The 20,173-nt window shown below is 43.9% G+C and overlaps 1 protein-coding gene across 3 annotated transcripts in view; it reads left to right on the forward strand.

Annotated features, from left to right (window-relative positions):
• The first annotated feature begins 884 nt into the window (after positions 1 to 884).
• The window catches only part of LOC142765418 (uncharacterized), an 83,242-nt gene continuing 63,953 nt past the window's right edge, over positions 885 to 20,173 (forward strand). The window contains exons 1-2 of one of the 3 annotated variants that reach the window (XM_075866397.1): positions 885 to 1,069; positions 12,102 to 12,143. In XM_075866397.1, the coding sequence (XP_075722512.1) occupies positions 1,013 to 1,069; positions 12,102 to 12,143 (99 nt within the window). In that variant the 5' untranslated portion in view covers positions 885 to 1,012. The remainder of the gene's footprint in view (positions 1,070 to 12,101; positions 12,144 to 20,173) is intronic. The other 2 variants (XM_075866398.1, XM_075866396.1) reach the window with 2 other exon arrangements.

The raw sequence follows: 20,173 nt of genomic DNA on the forward strand, positions 1-20,173 counted from the left end.
TGGTGCTAACTCCGGGTGCCAGTCCCGACGCGAACTTGTATGTCTTGCGTATCAGGGCGCTAAGCTTGTCTTTTTCCGCAACTGTCTATTTGTGAAACGGTGCCGTGTACGTTAGTTGTGAAATGACAAAGGCTTGTATGAGTCATACGACGCTGCCTTCGCGCATGCCCGCATGCTTGTTCTTAATGCGACGGATGAGTTGCATCGTGATGGTGGCCTTTGCCATTATCTTGCGCAGTGCTTCATCATTGCCGTCGTTCTGCTCAATCATCCTCCCCAACACCCGGATCTTCCTTACCATTGGGATTCGTGAGCCGTTTGATGATGTTAAACTGATTTCTTGTTTTTCTGAAGGTACGTAGTCCTTGAGCGGGAGTCCCTTTTGCACCGGTCTATATTGCAGTAGTTCGGATTTTTTGGTCGAGCAGGTGAGTGCCGTACCTACGAGGTAATGTTCAGAAAACATCGGCTTTTTTATGCATAGCATCAAATTGTCAGCGCGGCGTAAGAAACACTAGGGCGTTTCCGGCAGTTTAACTGTCGTAAAAAAACACTAGGTCTGATTCGTGTGACAGGAAAAACAAATGAACAGAGAGACGAAAATTTCTTTATTGAAGTCTCACAAAACAGCATATCGTCTTAAATAGCACATATACTTTATTAAACGTATATTAACGGTAATTCATCGCTTGGAGGTTTATTATACGTGGCCGCGGGCCTAGCATTTTCTCCAACGCAACTGTTCTATTCGTGTCTAGCATGTGCGGTTGTTCTTCTAGTCGCCTTCTATGTGTATTATGTTTTTAACAGCCTAGCTAAAGGGTATATACATCCTCGTCGCCTCGGCCGCGCAGACATGCAACCATGTTGCACACTGAACCAATACAGAAAAAAATGTCTTCGTAATATTATGGGTAATTAGACATTTCTTACTGTAACTTTGTCAATTTCGCTGTCAAAATGATATATATCATCGTGTTTTTTATATAGGCGTTACCTATACCAAACTATCATGCTGTACTTTTTTCAGTCTCCACCGCCATTAAGCCCTGTTGCTGGTCCAAGTGGGGTAAGTCCTTCTTCCCAATATCGTGTGTCATAAAACATTCCTCATATCGCCTACCTCTTACGATTGCGAAATGAACTCAGAACACTTAGGCGGACAATCACACTGGTATTTATGGTGCATATTTCGGACTATGTGAAGATTTACGTACAGCTACTTTACAAAAGAAGAATGAAATAACGCTAAGAAACAAAATCATTGGCCTTGCAAGGCACAACCATGATTCTGGGTCGTCAACGATCGACAGTCAAGCCATTCGTGTTTGCGCAGCAGGTCACCATTTTCGATAAATTTGTCAATTTTTCCCGCCACCGTATACTTACAGTAATGCTAACCCGATACAATTAGGACTTCAATGGTGTACAAAACTAGGATGTGCTCGCTAAGACTTGTTTGGATAAAACTGTGCATCAAGATTTATTTTTCCAATGTGGCCGATATTTACCTGTTTTCTTCAGCTTTGACTCACGTGTCACACTCATATACGAATTTCCAGTGAAAGTTGTGCCAGCTGCTCACAGATAAACAGAACTCTTGTGATTTTATATTAAGTTTGGAATGAACGATTTCATTTATCATCATCGCCTTGAAAATGTCCAGTTTTCTTTTTGATGATCCACTAGCTCCTTTAAATACCATTGCATTCATTGCGTGTTCAATGGATTCAATGAAACTGAGCACACATTGGTTTATCACCCACGCTCAGAAGAATTGTAGGAAACCGACGTTCTCTATATTTTGCGGTAAAGATTTATTCATATTGACCTGCAAACTCGGACTCCTTGATTCAATTGAGGCCTACTTTTTAATTCATTTGGGGTTGCACACGATGTTTAAGTCCTTTCATTACAATTCAAACAATGTGGTGGTAGTGTTTAGAGCGATTCCCTTTGACTGCATATTTAGCACATCCCGTGCTTCCTAGGTGATTCTCTAGCACGGAATAATTGGAAGGACATAACTGTGCCACGTGCGCTTATTATCACAAGGCTGATCAAAGCAGCTAACGTTGGTAGAGCATGGTGAACCATGCTTGGTCGGTGATTTCGTACACTAGGAATATAGCCGTCATAAAAGCACTTGACTAGCGAGACTCCATGTTAGTATGAGGCAGCCATCAGTGGCATGTTGTGTGCAGCGGAATTATAGCGGCTGATGCAGAGCGTGGAGCCAGTTCCCGACCCGTCAACTATTCAAGCCGAGGCGTTTCGCGAAGGCAAACGCCGAAGAACCGCGCACGAAAAAGAAAGGAGGCTGCTTCGTTCACAAGGTTCAAGGGCAGAGCCGTCAAAGTTACCCTAGTTTAACGAAAAAGGGGAAGCTTAACCGGAAACGCGTCTTGCAAGAATCCAGTGAAGCACGGTCGTCTGAGTTTAGGTCATTGTTGACATGCACGTGTGCCATTGAGAATGAAGGCTTACCATAGTTGCCGTACGGAGACGAGCTTATCCTCCCGCGCTATAAGTCACTACGCAGTATTGTTATAATGGCGAAGGGCCTAGCTGTCGAATGCATACCTGGTCAGCGCACAGGCCCAAACGATGTCGGGCCAACTGCGCCAGTTGACTTCTTCCTCCTTGATTAGCTTCTACACCAGCTAAGAAGCGAAGGTTTTCAAGGTTCGGAATGGGCGCCCCTCAATGACCCTAGTGCACTGTGGCAGCGCGAAGGAAGAGCCATAACTCAGTGAAGAGACGCTTTAATGTAGCGCTCAGGCGTCTTCTCAGGTGCAAGCCTGAACCTCCGCTTCCCATTTCGCATTCAAACACACCCCTTTCAACCCTCGGTTGAACAAAGGGTATCCACACAAACCAATCACTCGTGTGGGCTCACTCGTGTGGGCTTTCATACCAGGCACTGCATTGGTAAAAACCACGTTGCGAAATATAACATCAGTGGAGATAGCTTGTAAGCGTGCCACGCTCTCTCCAATGTCAGGCCATGCTGGCCTCTGTCGGCTAACCTTTCGTTGGTAGCAGTTCTCACACTCGAGCTCCGTCATCTCTGTCAAAAAATACTGTTTCGTAGAAGCCTCCTTATGCGAGGTGAGTACACCGTCAGGTGCTGTGTGCTGACCAGATGTGCATGTGACAGTGAGGCACCCCGCCATCCTAACAACACTCGCTAAGAACGTAGAGCGGGGGAGAATAAGCTCGTCTCCTTGCCGCAACCATTCGCAGCCTAGTGGTCGCGTCCCTGTGGCATTCTCAACAGCACACGCGCAGGCCAACAATTTGAGACGACGGCTTGACGTGATTCTTGCAAGACGCGCTTCCAGTGAAGCTGTCTTATTTTTCGTTCTAAACTGGGGCGAATCAGACGGCTCTGCCCGTTAACCGTGTGTGTTAAAGAGTCTTTTTTTATTCCCGTGCGCGCATCTTCGGCGTTTGCCTTGAGGAAGTAATTGGTTTCATTAGTTGACGTGTTGGGAACTGGCTCCGCGCTCTCCTTAAGCCACATTATTTCCGCTGCTCACAACGTGCCACTATCAGTTGCCTCATACTAGCTCTCCACCTCTATGTCTACGCGATGAAGTAGCTCCTGTACTAGCTCTTCCGATGACAAGCGTCTAGACACTGGTTTGCAGCATTGTCTTGAAGCACCCCCCCCCCCCCCCTCTACGTGAAGACCTCTACCGGCATGGTTGCATAGGATAGTTCCGAGCAACCAAGTGCAATAAATCCTCTGATTTTCATTAGGACAGTGTCCACCAGGTTGGGCAACGAGGCCACGTCACTGAATGAATTTGTTTACTTGTGCGTTTCCAAGTTCGCCAATTATAGTTGTTCAATTGTCTTCTTGTTTCCACATAAGTATATGTTTCTTAAAAAATGCTGGCGTGTTCTTAGGGCCCCTTCGTTGCTTGAATGCTATTGATGGCCTGCGATGCCTGTCCGGTTACATGGTTCTTCAATATAGTTCCACCATTCAATGTTCATCAGCATCAGGGTTTCATGAAGGCCGTCCTTGAAAGTTGCACATGCACCAGAAAGCTTTCCGTAGCATTGGGCGTCCATTCAAATGAGCATCTCAAAATTAGAAAGAAGAGAGCCGATGAGCACATATCTTATCTGACAGCCAAAGACATTGGTTTCCCCTTTGGCGGTACTAGGAGCGTCGTAATCATACTCTGCTATGGAGGCAAAATCTTCTTCAATTTATTCATTGGTGAGGTGCGCTTCAAGCTGCACCCGCTGGTCATCGTTGCACACCTTTGAACTTTGGAGCTCCACATGAAGATCCGACGACGTAAAATAGTTGGTGTCAATGAGTTGTCATGCTTCATTTTGTAGGCACGCCTCCAGAGCTTGCTAAGTTTTGTTTTTATTTCCTTGAATGCCCTCCATCTTCGTTGCGGGTGAAGTCTTTTCGTAGGGTCGCTTGGATTGCGTAGTCCAAAGCTTCAGGCGCCATGAAATGTTGAATAAAGGAGTCTTCGCCGGCAGTTTTGAGCAAAACTAAGGTTAGGTAACTGAAAAAAAGACACGGAACGTGGTTTTATTAGCAAAGTGTAGCAAACTTTTGGCTCATACTCACCCCGGGAAATTTGTAAATTTCGGGTAGTTGCATTTGAGCGCGCAGTTTTTTTTTTGGTTGTTTGTAGCCTAGAATCTATGGCTCATACCCACTCTGGAGGATTCGCGAAGAGAACATAAAGTCTCATGTGAACGATAACTCTCTCATATGTCGATAACTGTGTGGGACCAAGCCACTTTGAGGACAACGAGTCTTATCTCGGCTTTTACCCACCCCAGGACGACAAATCAGGTCTCAATTGAGTCGTTGAAATCCGGACATAGCCGTAAAAAAAACCGCGAACGTCCAATTCAACTGAGAGCGTCAAAAGAGACTTATTCAGAAGACACAATTAGTGTTGCCGGACTGCTGTCACTGCTTGAGCTGGGTTCGGTGAAACAGCTTCCACAGCGAATTAAGCTCACCGGAACTGCTGCACCACCTTTTAGCCAATAAGCACAGATTATTCAAACTGCGGGAGCGGGAGCGGCCGCGTCAGCAGCACGGGTAAGTGAGCTCTGCACATATCTACCTATAACTTTAGCGATTTTGATCCTAGGAGGGTTAGAGTGGTGTCTATTTGTTCGTGAAGATACAAGGAGTTTAACCGCTACAAATACTGCTATTACAAACGAAAATTTCAAATTTTAGGAGCGGAAAACAGTGTGAATCTGTGAAAACAACAACAGTCGGACCACGTGTTTTTTTTTACGATCGCTTGTAGCTTCGTTATTATTCTACCGGGAAACTTCTTACTTATAAAGTTGAAAGTTCTTAAGGTTGACCTGACGCTACTGAAGTTTCATCAAGCTAGGTTTAATAGTTCCAGAGTTATTCCGCAATCAAAATTAAGCCTAATCACTAAAAAGAATAAATTGGTAATATCACCTCGCAAACGCATTTACACTTTGTCCGCTTAATATAATAATAAACCGCACCCCATAGGCTACCACGAGGCCATATTCCGCGCAATCTAGGCCCTTAATTAAGGTGGTAATCAGCCAAAAGCTCTTTTCATGAAAACAAAATTTCAAAAGGAGCTACAAACGCCACCGAAAAATAGGCAATATCTTCTTTTAAAACACAACAGTCCGGTTTTTTCCGTGTAAGAATAATTTTGATAGCTTAAGGTAACCGGAAGATACAGAGTTAGAAAGAATATAACGAGAACCACTAATAAATGTGGGGCGCCCGCGTCTTCCCTCGCTCAGAGGAGAAGGGTGGCTTACTGCTCGGAAGAAAGGTACGCCCGTCAGATCAAAGTCTTCAACCACGGTTTTTTTTTCACGATTGTTTTTAACTTTGCTAATAACCTACCGGGAAACTTCTAACTCGTACAGTGTAAAGACCTAGTTGTAGACCTGTCGCTGCTCAGGTTTCATCAGGACAGGAGTAATAGTACCAGAACTATTTCGTGACCAAAATTAAGCCTAATCACTAAAACGATTAATTTGGTAACATCACCTCACAAACGAATTTAAATTTTGTCCGCTTAATATAATAATAAACAGCACTCCATAGGCTAATCGGAGGCCAAACTCCGTACTCTCCAGACCCTTAATTAAGGGGGTAATCAGCAGAAATCTCACTTCATTAAAACATTTTATAAAATAACCACAAACTTGACTGATACACCGCTGAAACCTACATTTAGAACATAACAATCCGGGTGCGGCGATTGCGTAGTGGTTAGAACATCCGCCTCGCATGCAAAAGGTCCGTGGTTTAAATCCCGGTGCTGCGCAGTTCCCAACCGAAAAAAAAGAAAAGAAAAGGAAAAAAATCCGCATGTTGATGGAACTGCATTAAGAAGCCTGGGGTGCGGCGTCACCGGTAACCACGGCCGGGAACGCACTCCCTCACCAGAGAAGGATTGGCCACCCTGGTGCAGTATCTGCCCACTACCTCCCATATGCATACATCAAATAACTCACGGCCCTCAGTCCCCAGCAGCTGCGAAGCAACTGACTACGGCGGCGGTCAGATCTGCATCGCAGCAGAGGGTGCTAAGAATCTCTGGACTACAGGCCGCCTTTGGAACCTGAACTTGGCAACGTTTAACGCTAGAACCTTATCTAGTGAGGGAAGTCTAGCTGTACTATCCGAGGAGCTAGAGGGTGTTAAATGGGATATAATAGGGCTCAGTGAGGTTAGGAGGACAGATGAGGCCTATTCGGTGCTACACAATGGGCACGTTTTTTGCTATCGGGGCTTGGCAGACAGAAGAGAACTGGGAGTGGGAGTCCTAATTCACAGAAACATAGCTGGCAACATAGAGGAATATTATAGCTATAATGAAAGGGTGGTAGGTATTGTAATTAAACTGAATAAAAGATACAAGATGAAGGTAGTACAGGCTTACGCGCCTACATCCAGCCATGATGACGCTTCAGTTGAAAGCTTTTATGAAAACGTTGAATCGGCAATGATTAAGGTAAAAACACAGTATACTATAGTGATGGGCGACTTTAATGCAAAGGTAGGGAAGGAGCAGGCTGGAGACCAGGCAGTAGGAGATTATGGCATCGTCACTAGAAATGCCAGAGGAGAGCTACCAGTAGAATTCACAGAACGCAATAATTTGCGGATTTTGAATACCTTCTACCGAAAACGAGAAAACTGCAAGTGGACATGGAGGAGCCCTAATGGCAAAATTACGAACAAAATAGACTTTATAATGACTGCACGCCCAGGAATCGTGCAGGATGTGGAAGAGGTTGGCAAGGTACGATGCAGTGACCATAAAATGGTACGGTTCGAATTCACCTAGACTTGAAGAAGAAACGACAGAAACCGATACGCAAGAAGCCTATCAATGAGCTAGCACAGAGAGGAAAAGTACAGGAATTCAGAGTGTCGCTGCAGAACAGGTACTCAGCTCTTAGTGAGAAAACCTACCTTAGCGTAGATACAATGAATGATAATCTGACGAGTATCATTACGGAGTGTGCAGTGGAAGTTGGAGGCAGGGTAGTTAGACAGGACACTGGCAAGCTTTCCCAGAAAACGAAGGACCTGATTAAGAAGCGTCGAATCATGTAAGTGTCAAGTACAACAGACGAAATAGAACTGGCAGAGCTTTCGAAGTTGAATAATAAACGTAAAGTATGCGATGTAGGAAGGTATAACATGGAGAGAATTGAACACGCTCTGAAAAATGGAGGAAGCTTCAACGCAGTGAAGAGGAAACTTGGGATAGGCAAAAGTCGGATGTATGCACTAAGGGACAAAGAAGACAAAATAACTACCAATATGGATAGGATAGTTAAAATAGCGGAGCAGTTTTACAGAGATCTGTACAGTAGCCTAGCCAACCACGACCTTAATACTATAAGAACTAGCAGTAACACAGATGACACCCCACCAGTAATCATAGAAGAAGTCAAAAAAGCTTTGGAGAGCATGCAAAGAGGCAAAGCTGCTGGTGAGGATCAGGTTACACCAGATCTGCTGAAAGATGGAGGACAGATTGTGTTAGAAAAACTAGCCACCCTGTTTACGAGGTGTCTCCTGACGGGAAGGGTACCAGAGTCTTAGAATAACGCTAACATCATCTTAATACATAAGAAAAGAGATGACAAGGACTTGAAGAAATACACGCCGATCAGCTTGCTCTCAGTAGTGTACAAGCTATTTACAAAGGTAATTGCTAACAGAGTAAAGAAAACATTAGAATTCAATCAACCAAAGGAACAAGCAGGATTCCGAAGAGGCTACTCAACAATTGACCACATTCATACTATCAATCAGGTAGTAGAGAAATGCTCAGAGAATAACCAACCACTATACATAGCCTTCATTGATTACGAGAAGGCGTTTGATTCAGTAGAAACATCAGCCGTCATGCAGACACTGCGGAATCAGGGCGTAGATGAAGTACATATAAACATTCTGCAAGAAATCTACAGGGGATCAACTGCTACCATAGTGCTTCATAAAGAAAGCAACAGAATACCAATCAAGAAGGATGTAAAGCAGGGGGACACAAACTCCCCAATGCTATTTACCGCGTGCTTACAGGAGGTTTTCAGAAGCCTAGAATGGGAACAGTTAGGGATAAGAGTTAATGGAGAATACCTTAGTAACCTGCGCTTCGCCGATGACATTGCAATGCTGAGTGACTCAGGGGACGAATTGCAACTGATGATTACGTAGTTACGCAAGGAGAGGAGAAAGGTGGGTCTTAAAATTAATCTGCAGAAAACGAAAGTAACGTACAACAACCTCGGAAACGAGCAGCGCTTCGAGATAGGTAATAGTGCACTTGAAGTTGTAAAAGACCATGTCTACTTAGGGCAGGTAATAACCGCAGAGCCTAACCACGAGATTGAACTAAATAGAAGAATAAGAATGGGATGTACCACAATCGGCAAGCATTCTCAAACTATGACAGGTAGATTGCCATTATCCCTTAAGAGGAAGGTATATAACAGCTGTATCTCGCCGGTACTTAGCTACGGAGCAGAAACTTGGAGACTCACAAAGACGGTTCAGCTTAAAATGAGGACGACGCAGCGAGCAATGGAAAAAAAATCGAGGTGTAACCTTAAGAGACAAGAAGAGAGCGGAGTGGATTAGGGGACAAACGGGGGTTAAGGATATCATAGTTGAAATAAAGAAGAGGAAATGGACATCGGCCGGGCATGTCGCGCGTAGACAGGATAACCGCTGGTCATTAAGGGTAACTAACTGGATTCCCAGAGGAGGAAAGTGGGTTAGGGGGAGACAGAAGGTTAAGTGGGCAGATGAGATTAAAAAGTTTGCAGGTATAAATTGGCAGCAGCAAGCACATGTCCGGGTTAACTGGCGGAACATGGGAGAGGCCTTTGTCCTGCAGTGGACGTAGTCAGGCTGATGATGATGATGGACGATAACTGCACTATTGCTTACAACAAAAAAAGGGAGTGGTAGAGTGAAGACATGATATTGAAAAAAAGAAACCGAAGATTCAGATAGTGAGAAAAAAATCAAAATAAAGTAGAAACTGATTGCTATACTTTGATTTTGGAAGCCGACCAGACAGCTGGTTAAAACCGATTATTTTGGTATGTCATCGATTTATCCAGATTCGAGAATCACTTTTCTACCTGTTTTTTGTACCTGTATATGTGGGATTTTGTTGAAAAACGTTTAGAGTCTTGAATAAACTTACTAACCGCGTCAAATGCATCTCTGTGGCAATTTCACCAAACAGAGGCACCAAAATTCAGAACATTTTCTGTGGTTAATTTTAAACCTAGTTTCGCAAATGAATTATCTAGAAGTCATTTCCTAATTAATGCATAAAACCGACATGAGCCAAAATAATGTTCAATAGTTTCTGATTCTTCGCAAAACATACGAAGAGGGGAAGTGTCAGACCAGCTCTGTGTAAATAAAAATTTAATGGGGGGACACGACACCGGCATCTGAAGTATATAATTTAAAGTTTTTTTGTTGGACTCTACAGAGTTTTTCATGGAAATTTCATGTGCTGCTGATCTGTCCATTGTTTACCATTTTCTAAACTATCTGTAAAATAGCGAATTTTCTATAATTAATCCCTGATAAATATTCTAACTCGGCAAGTACTGAAATGACTGGTCCTTCAAGTGATGCTCGTGCCAAAGCATCTGCCAATTCGTTTATTGTAATCCGCTGTGACCTGTTACCCACACTAATTTGAGGAGTTTTAAATGCGGTGGTGCTAATGTGCGAAGCACAGCTAGGGCTCAGCTGCATCTCTAACTCCTTTGTTTTCCAGTGTGAACACTCTTTGTTCCTGTTCCCCTTGTCATTGTGGTACAAAATCGCTTTAGAAAATCGGCCAATAATTGAGTGGTTTATCACAGTATATAAATTTTAGAATATTGTGGGTTATTTTTTTCAAAAGTTACAGATTACCTAGAAAATTGTTGTACTTGTATATTGTGCCTATCTATAAAAACATTCCTCTCCGGGCCACACCTCGTTTTCTTCTTTCTCGATTGAGTAATCAAGAATAATCAACAAAGCTGACACAAAGGACAAGTGATGACACACAGTGAGCGCTTTTGCCGTGTAATTTCTTTTGTTGGCCATGCAATTTTGAGCAGTCTTGTGACAGTGTAAATAACCAATTTGTCCAGTCATCCACACAGCAGGTTTTATGTTCACTGAAGAATACTTGCGCGATAATCTGCTTGGAGACGAGTGTCTCTTTGTCTCCTTCCGTTGTCCTTTCGTGTCCGTATGATACTACTTCCTAAAAAAGCTACGTTCTTTCACTAAAGGCTGATAAATTATCTGACTAGGCGGGTGAAACGCAAGGAACAGATGGAAAACCAGACGGCCGACGCGGAATGCGCAGCTTAGTGACAGCGAGAACTGTAACAGCGACTGTTCAGTCTCTTTATGTATTGAAGGCCTTTTTTAAGTAACTGCTGCAAGCACATTTGATGAGTATCCACAGCGCGAAAAGTCATAACTTTCATGTTGTAGGGAGGCACTCGCTATGCCATCCTTCGTTATTTTTTGAAAAAGCTTGGTACCAGCTACTTACTTACAAATCATTTCTGAAATTTTCTTGAGTTTTAGCTTACTACGATGATGAATTATGCCTACAGCCTTTCTACGTGGTTGGAGTATTTCACGAATTATTTGTTAAGCCATTCGAACTGTGTGATGCCTGGCTATGCCTTTGCAATCCTAAAACACTTCATTACTCATAATACCGCGATAGCTTTCACGACGCCAAGCCCGCCTGACTCCGGTTTGCAAAGAAGTTTCAAGCACTAGCGTAGCTGTCAGGTAGAATACTCGGGTGGCACGCTGGAGACGTGGGCCCGTGTGCCATTGTGCTCTTGGTGCTTTTTCATTGCGTAGTTTTTTGCCACTTCGCGCAATGATGGTTACGCACAGCGGTGGTGGTGGCTGTGGCGGCTATTCACGGTGCACGCGATGCTTCTTGTGATCTCAAAACAGCTTACGCTGTAAAATGCCCTGGGCAGTCAAGAATTAGCAATAAATAAATACAGAATATATTTCTGCTTGAAGAAACATGGAAAAATAATCCAGAAAAACACAGCCACTGCTGACCCTCGAGGAAGCCTGCATGCTTCCGCAAGAAGCGAAGGGAAGAAAAAAAAACTCAGCAATCATCCCGAGTGCATGTCAGTGGGTGACAGTGAGCATGGTAACTTTTTCAACTCTAGAATCAAAACTTAAATCGAGAAAGTTTGACTTGACAAGACACCTGAAGTATATACCAGTGGTAAGAAAAAAAACAAGCCTACAGCGCCTGCAAAACGACGTATTGTAATTCTGCACATTCAATCTACGTAAAATGTATGCGTCGTACGAAAAATTTTCAATTTATTTGAAAAGAGCGGTTCATTTAGCACACACATTGTACACGGTTCTGCGTCTCGTACTGCTTGTATATTATTGGCCTTGCATTTTTTTTGTCTTTACACTTTACACATTTCATGAGACTAATGATAATTTAAGTTTATTATTTCGTTTGTGTTCAATTTATTGCTGATGACAATACACTTTTCAGCCTCAATGGTCGCCAAGCCCTAACACGGGTAGATCAAATCCAGTAAGTGGTTTATTCTATTGCACGCTATCTGTTTTGTCAGGTTCAGGTATGTTGTTTCATAATGCCCAAGGCGCCTAACGTCTGCTACTTTATTGGGATCTAGCTTAGTCCTCGGAAAGCCGTTGGCGCATCTCATCGCGCGCTGCTCCAGGGTAATTAAAAACTTCGCGATTGCTTCAGACCATTCCCTTGAGGGTGACTGCAAAGCAACAATAACTGTGTTTTCAATAGAGCTTACGCAAGTCGCAGCGATTACGTGAAGGATACACGAGCGTATAGAAAAGTCGAGACACTTCAGAGAAAATGAAGTGCCGACCATTGTCTGAGCTTGGCACTATTATTTAAAGCAGTACTGTTTGTTGTTTGTCTTTTACTTTTGCTAAGGCTAAATACAGCAAACAAAGAAGTTTCATTTTTACCGGCTTCAGAATCACACCCTTCATTGTCAAAGCCTCATGACTGTAATAATACCCGGGTAAAAACGAGAACTGAGTACGAGACGGCATGAAGGTAGTGCAAGTGACAATTCAATATGGTTACCTTTTTACTTACGAGTATGTATACCATACAACATGTAGTGATCAAAACAAAAAAAAACTGTTCAAATGAACGTGGATTGCTTTTGTGGCGAAAAAAAAACTGAATACGAGGAATGATTATCTAATTTTAACTGACTTATCTCTTTAGGTAGCACACTTGCCTTATGACTGCAGGTAATTCATAGCGTTAAGAATATTTGGGTAAATCCGCATGACAATTCTCCTAAAGAATACGCCATATAATATGAATGTAAACAAAATATCTTTTGCGATATGAGTTCAAAGAAGAAACAATGACGCATTGAATTCAACTAACCGAGTACGTGATTCGATGTTTGCACATTTGGATCCCCACAACGAGAACTGGATTATTGTTTGTTCACACCAGGGCTCCGGGCTATCTTGCGCGTTCATCTGCCTAATATCATGTCGTCGAACGGCTTCACGCATGCATATTCACGTATATGTAAGTCATATGCATTATGAAAAAGCCAAAGGGTGCAAAAAGAGTGAGTTTGAGAGGAGGAGATAGGCTGCAGTGCAATATAATACATCCAATCATGACATCTCGCAAGCGAAGCTATGTAGAGTATAGCTATGCATATTATACTATTCAAAGGAAGAGAAAAGGGACGTAAGTGTGACAAGGAGGCACAGGAGAAAGGGAGAGTATAGATACTTGCTTAACTTAGGATACTACAGCATAGTATGTAAAAATAAAAGCACAAATTTGAAGGCCCTTTTTTGTTACAATATTAATGAGAACTTGTTACCAGACAACTATGCTAATGAAAGTACAGGGAATATTCTTGCAAAATATTTTCACCCAAATGTTGGTTCAGTAGACTTGTAAATTAAATTCATCATCTGCGGAATGTCCCTTTAGATCGTTATCCGATACGACACCATTTCACGATGTTAAATTTGTGGTGCGAAGTGATGGTAATGGGCTGATCACCGAATGTTGTTAAGTTGCACAGTTTCTGATATCGTAGATGATATTTAAATTCAAAGAACAGGTCACCACTTGTAGTTCTATTGGCTTGTTAGCCCGCGCCTTGTGTTTCCATGATATACTTTGATACAAGGCAAGGGTGATATATCTCCAGCTTTCGTTTCTTCACTCTGGCACTGAATATTGTAACAATTGGCAAAGTTGTCTAATTTAGTGAGCAGTAGTTCAGATATTGCGTCGGTGCACCACCTCTTTGAGATGCAGTCAGCTCGGAAGGAGTTAGGTGACCCCATCAATCATGGTATTGATCCGGCAGCCTTGCCAGCCGCCCTCTACGGAGCCTAACTATAGGGCACTACGAGACGTGGTGAAATTGTGGGTGCCAGTTTACACGTACGCTATGGCCTAATATATCTAACCAACGTTATGGCTATACACTACGTTAACCCTTGCAACCCAGAAAAAAATGGAATGAAAACGAAGTCAGTCTAACGGGTTTGTTTCAACGTTTTCGATCTTCCTTCGTTGAAGGAAGATCGAAAGAGCCAAAAACAAAAAAAGAAGGGAGAGATTCAGACAGGAAAAGACGACGACTGATTCCAACTGGATGGTCCAGCCTGGCATGCCCTCAACGTGCCCTCTTTAGCAGGAGCGGCAGCATTTGCTTTCATTACGGAGCCAAGCAAGCGATGGCCCCTGGCATACTTCGCAATGTGTTGTCTAGCTGTATCTAGACAAAAAAAATTATAAAATTAGTGCCACAGAGTCACTGGACGTTTATGACTCTCAGATGGAGGCAGCGGTTCATTTGAGCTTGCGCCAGAAGAAGACAGTGCCCCGAAATGGTCTGTGCTGTGTTGGGGGCTGGCTGGTCCCGACGAAGCAGAAGAAGAAGACGGCCGACGGAGACGTACGCGGCCGGCGGGGACGCCGACCAGCCCAAACACGCGGGTTGGCGCGCAGCGCCGAACAGCACTCCATGGTTACCCAACACACCGTACTCCACGGTTACCCAACACACACTGCTTTTATTTTACAGTCGCCTTAAAATCCTAGATGCCAGAGCGCGCCCCCTGGCATCCTCACATGTCATTCCGAAACCGAAACCGAATACCCAGAACACAACAATCATCCCCTCCTCAAAAAAAGTTCACCTATACACTGTTGATATTTATACAAGATCGATACCAACGTATTTTACAAGGTATGTACATTAGAACACATGAAAATTCAGAGCACGGCACACCGAACTCACACACTACGTGTCCTGAAAATGCACTGATAAACAAAAAAATGTACACAACTGTTCCGAACAAGAGTTCTACATCACGTAGTCTTTGAACTGACGCGGTTTCGGCCGCTTCCGCTTAGGGCGGGCCCATTTGGATGTAGAATCAGGTGTGTCTGCACCTTGGTCACTTGTGCTATGATGTGACACATCAAGAGCAGTAGAAGATTGTGAAGGCTCTGAAATAGCGTTAAAATTCGCAGTCTCATCAGAGCTCGCAGCATGAGCTTCGGAAGAATTTGACGGACCGGAGTCCGGTTCAACGGTCTCAGCGGTATTTGAAGGTTCGAAGTGATTCGTATGACTTGGTGTACTTGAACCAGCGACACCGACTGGTAACTCCTCCCCCCTTGAAGAAGAAATGCCTGTACACGGAGGCCACATGTAACAGTCTGATGCGTAGTTGAAAGGCGTGGACGGAACGTGATGAGGAAGACTTTTAGGTTTTGAAGGCGAATCCGTATGAAAAATAACAAGGCGCGAAGCATTCCAGATGTTATCATCACTTAGGCGAAAAGAAGTGGGGCTAACCTGGCCTAAAACTTTGTAAGGATCCCTATACTTGGGGCGCTTGCCTGGCACACGAACCTTGACTAGATCGCCAGTGCGAACTTTGAACTGCTTTGCACCTCAACGGGTGTCGGCATACTTTTTCATTGCTTGTTGATGAGATAAAACCCTGGTACTTATTTGATCAGGAGAAGACACTGCTATGTTACGAGGCAAAGAGGCTATGTCGTGAGCAACTCGCGGTTGCCTACCGTGGAGAAGTTCAGCAGGAGACACTCTAGTGGTGCCTTGTCGTGTGAACCTGTATGAAGCTAAACATTCAGTCAAGACTTGCTTGAGGGGAAGGTGCTCTGATTGGGCGATCTGGATATGGTCCTTCAGAACGCGATTAAAGCGCTCGATTTGTCCATTTGATTGGGGATACAAAACTGATGACCTCAAGTGCTGAATTCCTCGTTGTGAAAGAAAAGCCTCGAAATGTCGGGACTGAAACTGTGGACCATTGTCAAAAGCAATGCCATCAGGAAAACTTTCCCGGCTGAAGATTGAAGACAGAAACTCAATGATGACCTCAGAAGTAACCGTATGTGTGAAACAAAGCTCTGGCCATTTAGAATGGTAGTCAATGAGAGAAACAAGGAACCGGGCATTTTGCGGAACATTATGCAAAGGACCGATGATGTCCATGCCGAGTTTCTGCCAAGGCCGATCAGGCCACTGGACTGGCTGCAACGGAGAAAATGCAGGTTTGGCAGACTTGTCAGCTGCCTGACATATATGGCAGTTGTAAACTGCATGCTCGACCTGCTTGTCTAAGGCTGGCAACCAGTACCTGTCTCGGAGTTACTGTTTGGTGCGGACAATGCCTGGATGGGCCTCATGGGCAAGCTGTATTTGCTTGTTACGGAAAGAAGCAGGAGGAATCACGCGTTCATCGCGGAAAAGCAAGTCCTCGACACTAGACAGTTCCTGTCGGACTGCAAAGTGAGAAAAGAATTCAGAAGCAAGAGCACATTTGGAAGGCCATCCTTTAAGTAAATATTTGAGAACTTGAGACAAAGTGGAATCTGCAGCTGTAGCTGCCTGAAGCTCAGCTTTAGTAATGCAGGAAGTAACTAATGAAACCACTTTCTCATCCCGCTCTTCAGTAACCGGTATCTGAAGAGGAAGGCGCGACAGTGCATCAGCAACCACGTTATTAAAAAGCTTTATAATGATGAACACTGAAATTATAATACATGAGTTTGGCACACCAACGGGAAATGTGAATGGGGTGGCGGCCTTCGGATCCTGCAGAAAGAAGAGCAACTAGTGCTTGGTGATCTGTACGTAATGTGAAGTGCCGGCCCCACAAGTAAACATGCCATTTCTCAAAGGCAAAAAGACACGCGAGAGCTTCACGCTCTCCTACTGAATATCGGCGTTCAGCAGGGGTCAATGTACGAGATGCAAAAGCGATAGTGATCAGCTGATCACCTCTGAGTTGTGAAAACACTGCTCCCAGTCCAACATCAGACGCATCCGTCGTGATGACGATGGGAAGCTTCTCATTGAAAGTACTAACAGCTGGCTTTGAGGGCTGTATTGACTTAACTCAAATGAAGCTCTGTTCAGCTTCAGCTGACCAGTTAAAAGGCTGTGCTTGACGAAGTAGAGTACGCAGCGGTTCAATAACATCAGCATAGTCAGGAACAAACTTGGCATAATAACCAACAAGACCTAAAAATGATTGCAAGGTTTTGGCATCTGTAGGCCGTGGGGAACTGACAAGGGCCGGAACTTTACATTCAACAGGTGTCAAGCCGCGGGAACTGGTATTATGTCCGAGAAATTGTAACTCATTCTCAGAAAATATGCACTTGTCATTAAGTTTCATACCACAATCACTGATGCGGTTGAGAACAGTATGCAAGTTAGCATCGTGCTCTTCGCGAGTACGTCTCCACACCAAAATGTCTTCCAAGTAACAAAGGGCGCCATTACAACGCTTAAGAATAATTGACATCGTTTTCTGAAACACTGCAGGGGCAGATGCAAGCGCAAAACACACGCGGCGAAACCGAAACAAGCCTTCGTGCGATACAAATGTGGTTAAGTCTCTACTGCACTCAGAAAGTTCAACTTGGTGATAAGTGGACGCAAGGTCTAGTTTGAAGAAACATACCGCTCCGGAGAGCTCATGAAGCAGTTCTTCAATGGGAGGAAGTGGCAAACCATCCACGACGATCGCCTTGCTTGGTTCTCGTAAGTCGACGCATAGTCGAAGGAATCCATCTTTTTTCTTGACGACGACCAGTGGAGAAACCCAGTCGGAAGCAGAGACAGGCTCGATGATTCTGCTGGCTTGAAAGCGAGACAGTTCTACAGAGACGTGCTCACGGAGAAGAAGAGGAATGCGGCGAAGCTTGGTACGCACAGGGCACACATCTGGTCGACGCATCACTTTATGCACAAAACCGCGCACACAACCCAGTTCACGGGTGAACAGGTGGTGGAATTCAGAAGGCGCGTTGGCCGGAAGATCATCTTGGACGTCGACTTGAGCACACGTCATAGACGCACCGACGATGTTGATGGACAAAGCCGTGATGGCATCACATCCCAAAAGCGAGCTCCCATTGGCTGTTACATAAAAAGTAATGGAAGCAAGGCGATTGCGATAGGAGACCTGAGCTGTAAATTTACCTAAATTATATCAATCGTTCCCATAGAATATGTTTGTAGAACGACGTGTGAAGGCAAAAGCCGAATGTTGGAAAAATGACTATGAAAGTCAGCGGCACTGATTAAAGAGACTGAGGTACCAGTGTCCGCGAGAAATGACAAGGGCACATGGCCCACTGAAGCTACCCTAGCAAACATTCTGATAGAAAAACTGATAGCTATCAGGTTATTGACAGTTGTATAAGTCTATGAGTGTATCAGTCTATAGGTGTATCAGTCTATGAGTGTATAAGTCCATCAGTGTATCAGTCTATCAGTGTACAAATCTATCAGTGTACCAGTCTATCAGTGCACCAGTTTATCAGTGTACCAGTACTCGTGTGCCAGCCTATAAGTGTAGCATTCTACTCTGATAGGCCCACAACCGAGTCAGTGCTTAGCCAACTGGCAGGTGCACCGCTACATCAGAGCAAGCAGGACACAAATATGAACACAGAAATGAAACAAAATATTTTATTTGATGTGCCATTCCTTGGTTAATCTTTTAATTTCATAAAGTCATTAATTTTGTTTGCCAAAGCTTTATTGAGGAGCTTCTTTATTTGCTCAACCTCTCCAATTAGAACGGTGTGCTTCAAAACAATGGTTGAAGAAATCTGCATGATTAAAAACAAAGGAAGTTACGGGCACTTATTAAGTGACAATTATGTGCACTCTAAATAGAGGAGCCAGTATGACAAGGAAATAAGTAGGAGTGCTACCAGTCTGCCTCTCTAATATTGTTTAAAATTAGTTTGTGGATTCTTGCATAAAAGTACCCAGCTCCAGTAGGCAAAAGCTACACTTGAAGCTTTAGTAAGTAATTATAACACAAGTTGGAAGTAAAACCTCGGCTGATTACGTGCAAAAATGAAGCCACCAGCTTCCCTGAATTTTGGTCAGATTGCAAAATTTCACCTACCTGAAAACACAGCATATGTTTCTTTCTCCTGGGGAGATTTAGCCTCCCCTTAAGACTGATTGGAGGCTGCGCCAGTAACACTTCTACCGACTTGGCCTGCTGTACAAAAAATGGTAACGGCCGCCTCACGAACAAAACGGGTCTGTCTTTTCAAGCCCATGGGGTGATTGTACAACCTCTTGGGGACGGTGATTGTTTTTCTCCAATGCACCTATAAAACAAGTCAAAGATGACGTTCACACATTAGTTTGTCAATGCTCATTTTCTCATTAAAGCAAAGCAACATATCTTCAAGACAAAGCATACTAGAGTTTTATGATACCTCTCTGTCAGTGGGCACATAATTCATAAGCGTACAGCCTCCCTCACACTTGAGTGGGCTACTTCAGGGCTGTCTGTGGTCGCTGTGGTGGTTCCAGCGTGGCAGCACATAGTGGTGGCAAAGGTGCTAGTCGTTTCTGTTCTTGAGGCTTGCGGCTGAAACACCCGCAAAGGACAAGGTTCTTTGCTGCAATGAAAAAGTAGAGTGTGCAGAAATAAAGTATATTGCACCCTCAATTGTCATGGTAGCATCCTAGGTGTGCATGGTGAAATAATATATATGATAAACCTAGCATGCAGTTGAGATATGCAATTAAAGTGTAATGATACGTTGCATGTCACGTCTCAAAACTATGGTGTGATTTTAGGGGATGCCGTAGTGGAGGGCTCAAGAAATTTTGACCAAGTGGTGTTCTTTTTTATATCCACCACACTGTGAAAGTTATAAAAGCACATTTTCAAGTGATTAGAAAAACATGCATGCATCCATGCCACCCATGAGCTTACATGGCATTCTACTTTTCAGCAAAATTGCACGCTATAAGAATAGGGCAACTTGCTGCTGCATACAACCCTAGCGGCAGTGCGTTACAACAGCTTATGAAGAAATGATAAACCTCGTTGGAAATTTTTGCTGCGAAGGGCATTTTCCAGTAGGCTTATTCTTTCTAATGCTTTTGTATTTTGAGCCCTGAGCATATATATTCACTTCTTTCAGAAGCTCTTTCTCTGTTCTTTTTTTCAGCATTAGCAAACAGCAGGCCTCCCTGCTGCTTCTTAAAACGGTTGCTG

The sequence above is a fragment of the Rhipicephalus microplus genome, chromosome 6, assembly GCF_043290135.1.
Source record: "Rhipicephalus microplus isolate Deutch F79 chromosome 6, USDA_Rmic, whole genome shotgun sequence".
NCBI lineage: Eukaryota > Metazoa > Arthropoda > Arachnida > Ixodida > Ixodidae > Rhipicephalus > Rhipicephalus microplus.